General features: G+C 36.6%; 1 protein-coding gene and 3 non-coding genes across 4 annotated transcripts in view; all 4 read left to right on the top strand.

Annotated features, from left to right (window-relative positions):
• ttll1 (tubulin tyrosine ligase-like family, member 1) overlaps nt 1-3,846 on the top strand; it is a 14,318-nt gene extending 10,472 nt beyond the window's left edge. Inside the window, exon 10 of the mRNA XM_063501011.1 lies at nt 2,441-3,846. Coding sequence (XP_063357081.1) covers nt 2,441-2,570 — 130 coding nt within the window. The 3' untranslated portion in view covers nt 2,571-3,846. The remainder of the gene's footprint in view (nt 1-2,440) is intronic.
• On the top strand, nt 219-348 carry trnay-aua (transfer RNA tyrosine (anticodon AUA)). The gene is made up of 2 exons: nt 219-255; nt 314-348. It is a non-coding gene; the product is annotated as a tRNA-Tyr (tRNA).
• Nucleotides 731-860, top strand: trnay-aua (transfer RNA tyrosine (anticodon AUA)). The gene is made up of 2 exons: nt 731-767; nt 826-860. It is a non-coding gene; the product is annotated as a tRNA-Tyr (tRNA).
• trnay-aua (transfer RNA tyrosine (anticodon AUA)) lies at nt 1,460-1,589 on the top strand. The gene is made up of 2 exons: nt 1,460-1,496; nt 1,555-1,589. It is a non-coding gene; the product is annotated as a tRNA-Tyr (tRNA).
• Nucleotides 3,847-6,040: the final 2,194 nt, after the last annotated feature.

Raw genomic sequence — 6,040 nt, 5'->3', positions numbered from 1 at the left:
GGAAAATACCAGTAATACTATGCTGTAACTAATTGTTGTGTGTAGTTGCAACAAATATATATATATATAAAACTGTAGTGTAAGTAAATAAATAAATAAATAAAGTATAATCTTCTAAACTTGTAATAAAACACTAAAAAAAATTTAACGGACCCGTTTGATAATCAGTGTTTTGTGGATAAAATAGGTCGTCCTAATGAGCTCTGTGTGTGTGCCTTCCTTCGATAGCTCAGCTGGTAGAGCAGAGGACCATAACATGGATACCGCGTCATATCCTTAGGTAGTGAATTGGGTTGGCGTTGTATCCGTGGCTATCCTTAGTCGCTGGTTCAACTCCAGCTTGAAGGAAGTGTTAGAAGAGTCTTCTTTTCCATAGAGGAGTGTCCATTTACATTGGATTTTACTTTCTAAGTAACTTTCTTACTTGAGTTTTTAGCTCGAATCTTACTCAAACCAGAGGCTTTCAATAGTGTGTGGTGCTCACTTTAGTAATTAAAGTCTGACCACTTCTAAATATAGGAAAATACCAGTACATATATATATATATATATATATATACATATATATATATATATATGTATATATAAACTATAGCGTAAATAAATAAATAATTAAAGTATAATCTTCTGAACTTGTAATAAACAGACTGATTTTTTTTAAGCCACCTGTTTGATAATCTGTGCTTTGTGGATAAAATAGGTCGTCCTAATGAGCTTGGTGTGTGTGCCTTCCTTCGATAGCTCAGTTGGTAGAGCAGAGGACCATAACATGGATACCGCGTCATAACCTTAGGTAGTGGATTAGGCTGACGTTGTATCCGTGGCTATCCTTAGTCGCTGGTTCAAATCCAGCTTGAAGGGTCATTTTTGTGAAATCCTCTTTTTCTCGGAGGACTGATCAGTTCATTTACTGCCTAATAGAGCTCTTTTAACTGCTGCCCTTTTTAGAGAATTGTGCTTATCATATATTCATGTAAAGATGTTGCTCTAGTGGAACTACTGTGGGACCCTGCGGGCTGGCTGACTTGGTAGAGCGCAGGACTGTAGTAGGTAACATGGGAAGCCTTAGGTCACTGGTTTAAACCTGGATCAAAGGAGGCTGTTTATTTAACTGATGGAGATCTAGATAGATGTTTATGTGAATGCTAACTCCATATTTCACTCTGTAATGTTCAATATTTATTTAACAGAATGTATTTGCACACCTTGAATCCCATTACATAAGCAGAACTCCACTGGAATATCTGTTTGGTGCTGCTTAACTAGTCAACATACTGTATGCTGCATTGAGCCCATAGTTTATACTCATTAACTACTTGTTATGTGTAGTTAATACATATAATTAACACACATATTAACACATGATTTTGTAGTCAATCATGAATGTTGGTGATAACTTTTGATGGCCCAGTGTTTGTGAATAAAATAGGTCGTCCTAATGAGCTCTGTGTGTGTGCCTTCTTTCGATAGCTCAGTTGGTAGAGCAGAGGACCATAACATGGGTACCACGTCATAACCTTAGGTAGTGGATTAGGCTGACGTTGTATCCGTGGCTATCCTTAGTCGCTGGTTCAAATCCAGCTCGAAGGAAAATGTTAGCGAAGCTATGAAATTTTCTTTTCAGTTCCACTACCTTGATTTTTAACTACTAAACTTTTTGCTGAATCGTGCTTATCATATAATCATGTTAAGATGTCGCTGTAGTGCGACTACTTCAGTGGGGCATTGCACAGGGTTTGCCTTCGTTAGCGCAGTTGGTATCATGCAGGATTGTAGTGGGTTACTTGTAAATTTTTACGCAACTGGTTAAAGTCTTGCTTGAAGGAAGCCTTTTTGTTACTATTAACTAGTCAAGACACTGTTTACTGCAGTAAGCCTGTAGTTTATACTTTTGTAATGAAATATTTGAGGATTACTACTCCTGACACACCACAACATCAAGCCCACTCAAAAAATAATTTCTTCCCATGAATTCCTGTGAACCAGTGGAAAACACCAGCTTTATGTCTGTATATGTCTGAATTTCTTCCATTTTTTTCATTAGAAATTTCTCAAGAACATTTTAGAAGTGGGGGTTTACTCTGTATAAGGTCTTTTATTTTGAAAACTGAGCAGCTTCTTTATTCTGTTCCTGTGTCTGACTTTCTGCCCTCTTCTTCTGCTCTGTAAAAAAGCAAAACAAAAAAACAAAAACAGTACCAATGTCTGGGATTGTCAAACCTAATAAGAGCTAATAAACCAAAATCAAGAAGGTAATTATGCCAGTTTTGAACCTATGGATTTTAACTAAACACTCACTACAATCATCTGCACTTCCAGCTGTTAGAGTGATGCGGCATGGAGTTTCAAATACAGCTGTTGTGCACAATATGGGGGTGTTGTTTCAGGAAATCCCTTTTGCTTACACATTCACTGAACATCCACTGTTTCTGTGTCATCAGGTATGACGAAGAGCAGGCGCAGAGCGAGAATGCTGAGCGTGACCTGCGGAGCCGTTCAGGTCAGTCGCTGGGGTCAAAGGGCACCAAGGGGAGTGCAGGCGTTCGCCCCACTGCCGCCACCTGGAAGTGAAGCGATAATTTTTCCCTCAAATTGACTTCCTGTACAACACTCCAGGGACCTTCTGTGGGGAACCACTTGGACTTCTGTTTTTTTTAGCACATTGGACAGATGCTCCCTCCGTGCACATTTCACTGACTGCGGCACAGGGAGCAATGGCACTGCTGCTCAATGGAGAAAAATCAGCTATGTGCTCATATTCAGAAGGTTGAAAAGCTTGTGTTTGTCACTGTTTATATGAATGTAAAACAAAATAAGTGGAACTGACAGTGCTCTGACAGGTTTAAGGTCAAATCAAGTAGGTCAAATATCACATACAGCAGCGGTTTCCACACTTAAGACAAGTGCTGATGAAATCTTCGGAGATGGACATGAAGGATTACTATGCATGACATCGGATTGCTGACACTTTAACTTGACCTTCCACACCGGTGCTAATGAGAACATACACTGTATGGTAATGGAGTGGTATAAAGTTATCAAATAGAAGTGATTTAAAGATTTAATTTATTAAAAGGCAGTCGATAGGCAGAATTAGCAGTACTAAATGTTAACAGACTTTATTAATTTTTTGTACGTTCATTATCAGTATGTTTTGCGGGGTTTTGATGATTGTATTCCTCTTGCACTTTATTTCTTTACATGTGCTTTAAAAAGTATGTCTCATCGTTCATTTCGAGTCTGACCCGTTGTCACATCTGCTAAAAATTTAAATGCTAATAATATGTGTTGAGGTGTTTTCTTATTGCCTGCTCATTTCCTTCAACTACTAAAAAACAGAAACACTGATGAAGAGTTATCGTCCATCTTTCTGATAACTGGATTTGGGGCTAAATGATATTGGTGACAAGCTGAGAAATAAATCTTGGTCTTTTAAAATAAAGTTACAAAACTCCCTCTTACCTTACTGATTCTGTTTTGGGCTGCTGCTAACATTTTTTCTGTAATTTTTTACTTTTTCCATGAATTCACTAATGACTTTGCCTGTGAAATGATATAAGATGTATTAAAATGAATTACAGAAAGTGTAACTTGAAAAGGTTTTCAAAAGTTCTGCTTAAGTCATTTATTACTACTTCCACTTGTAATTCAAGTCAACGATCAGGAGTATTATCCATGATCATTTTCTCCAAAAAGCAATGAAAAGACAGTGAAAGGGTTTAGAGAAACGTGTCTCCCATCAAATTGTGATTAAACAAGGTTGAATCAGTATGATTCAGCTCTGCCCTGACACAGTGTCCAATGTGCTGTTTCCTGTGTAATTAAATGCTGCTTTTCTTTAGTTGCATTATGTGTGCTGAGTCATGATTTGAAATAACAAGCTGTATAAAAAAGTACTGCTTTCTTTACTAAATTCATTCTGTTTAAATTAAAAGCTGTCAGGTTACTGTTAGGGCGGGAGGGTTGTAGTCTTTGTTGAAAATAAATGTGTAGTCTGGAGAATAATCAGAGGTCAAGCCTTCAAAAAGCCTATGACCTATATGTTCTTGCTGTTGCCACAGCAGCAAAGCAGGTCTCTGCATGGTACTGTTTCTTGGTTATCAGCAGGCTGTCAAGCGGTGTGAGCTGTACATGCTGTGGCCTCTGATTTCTGACTGAAGTCCCCAAAGTAAACACTCTGTTTTTACTAACCAAATTTAAATTTAGAAACCGAATTTACTGGAACGTTAGGTTCCCACGGCTGCTTGTCTTTAACCCCTTTATAAACTTTTGTGAACAATACATGAACAGAAACTCTATGGTTTCCTTTAAATGTTTTTTGTTTTTTGCTTTTATATTTCAATAAAATATCCGTACTGTTGATGTGCTGATAAACAGTTATGGTTGCAATTTGTCAATTTGTGTGTATTGACCCTTCAACAATAAGAGCAGTCAGTTTATTTGCATGTCATATGTCATCTGCTAGTGTGAAAGAAATCTACTGTTCATTGGAAAGTGACCATTGCACAACTCTGTTAATCATATCTTAGCTCAAGTTACAGAATTAGTCAATGGGCTTTACATGAGATATTTTGGTGGAAGCACAAGGCGGTTATAACTTCCTATTTCTGAAAGGCCATCTGTGGTTGTTTATTTTTTTAAATTATCTTTCATTGAGAATATTTTCTCACGCATTCATTATCTGAATAAATATTTGTAAGAGGGGGGAATAACATGCCTCCTCCGATTCCACGGTGTACTTTCTGATTTTCAGAGGCGAATTTGTGTCATTCTGTAGCTGATTCGTTTTCATTTAAAAAAGAAAACATGGATATCGTCAGCAGCGATACATAGGAACAGAGGCCAGCAGCACCCAGTTTCTCATATCTGGTGAGATTTAATTAGAGTCCCCCCCAAAATTACCCCAAACAGCAGTAGATGTGCTATATTGTTGGCTCTTTGTACCTCAGTATCTATTGTTTTCAGATGACATGGTCTGGAGCGCCACAGACCTCACAGTGGGAACTACTAACTTTTCATAAATAGTAATCCAAAAAAGTTTTCTGGGGAATGTGACGTCAGAATGCGCGTCTCGCTCGTTTGCATAAGAAAATCTATCTTGACTAGTCCAACATCGGAAGTCATGTGATTTCAAAATAAAGTGTGTGACACCGAGACTATCGAGAAACAAATGCACCACTTATGTTGCCTAAACAGAGTTCATCTCTGCTAAACATTTTTTTTCCAGATTAGTTTCTTCAGATTACAAGTGCAATATTATAATGAGGCCACAAGTAATTTTTTTCTGGCTTAAAATAAGCCTTTGAGGGTTGACTCGCCATATTGGTCCACATACAGTTAAGGCCAAGTGTCTTTTCTTTTTTTTCTTTTTGCGATTTTATTAATTAAAATGTATTTTAAACCTGTATAAAATATTTTTGGAGTAAATCATTTAAAAATATATATACATAAATGAAAAATCATGCATATACAAATATAATGAGGGACAGAGCGAGAGAGAGAGCGAGTGAGAGAGAGAGAGAGAGAGAGAGAGACAGACAGAAACGTAGAATACATTACCACCATGACCATGATTTACTTGCAGTGTCTCTCTTTAATCTTAAGACATACATTATATGAAGATTTTGGAAGTGGCTGATCACTGGAACTGTGGCTGGATGATAGTCTCTTGCATAATTTTATGTAAATACCATGATATAGTGTGCTGTTTAAATCTAATATTTATTATTATTTATTTGTATTTTTGTGGTATGTTTTATGGTATAGCACATTTGTTTCGAATATCCTATAACCATAAAATTTGTTTACTTACTTATTTTATTTGCCATGGTAAAAAAAAAACAACCCAAAAACCAAACCCCTGTTTTTGTTAAAAGTTGCAAACATATGAGCACAAATATTTTCAAGCAAAAGCTGTAAATTCAAACATTATTTATGGAAAACAAAAAAAGGGCTTTTTTGTTATGTATTTCATTATTTAATTGTTTTAAAGATCTCACATGAGCTGTTTGCTTAATAAAGTCTGTAATTTAATTCTAGCA

This window comes from Pelmatolapia mariae, linkage group LG17 (genome assembly GCF_036321145.2).
Source record: "Pelmatolapia mariae isolate MD_Pm_ZW linkage group LG17, Pm_UMD_F_2, whole genome shotgun sequence".
In the NCBI taxonomy this organism is placed as follows: domain Eukaryota; kingdom Metazoa; phylum Chordata; class Actinopteri; order Cichliformes; family Cichlidae; genus Pelmatolapia; species Pelmatolapia mariae.
This window is presented reverse-complemented; position numbering and strand designations above follow the sequence as displayed.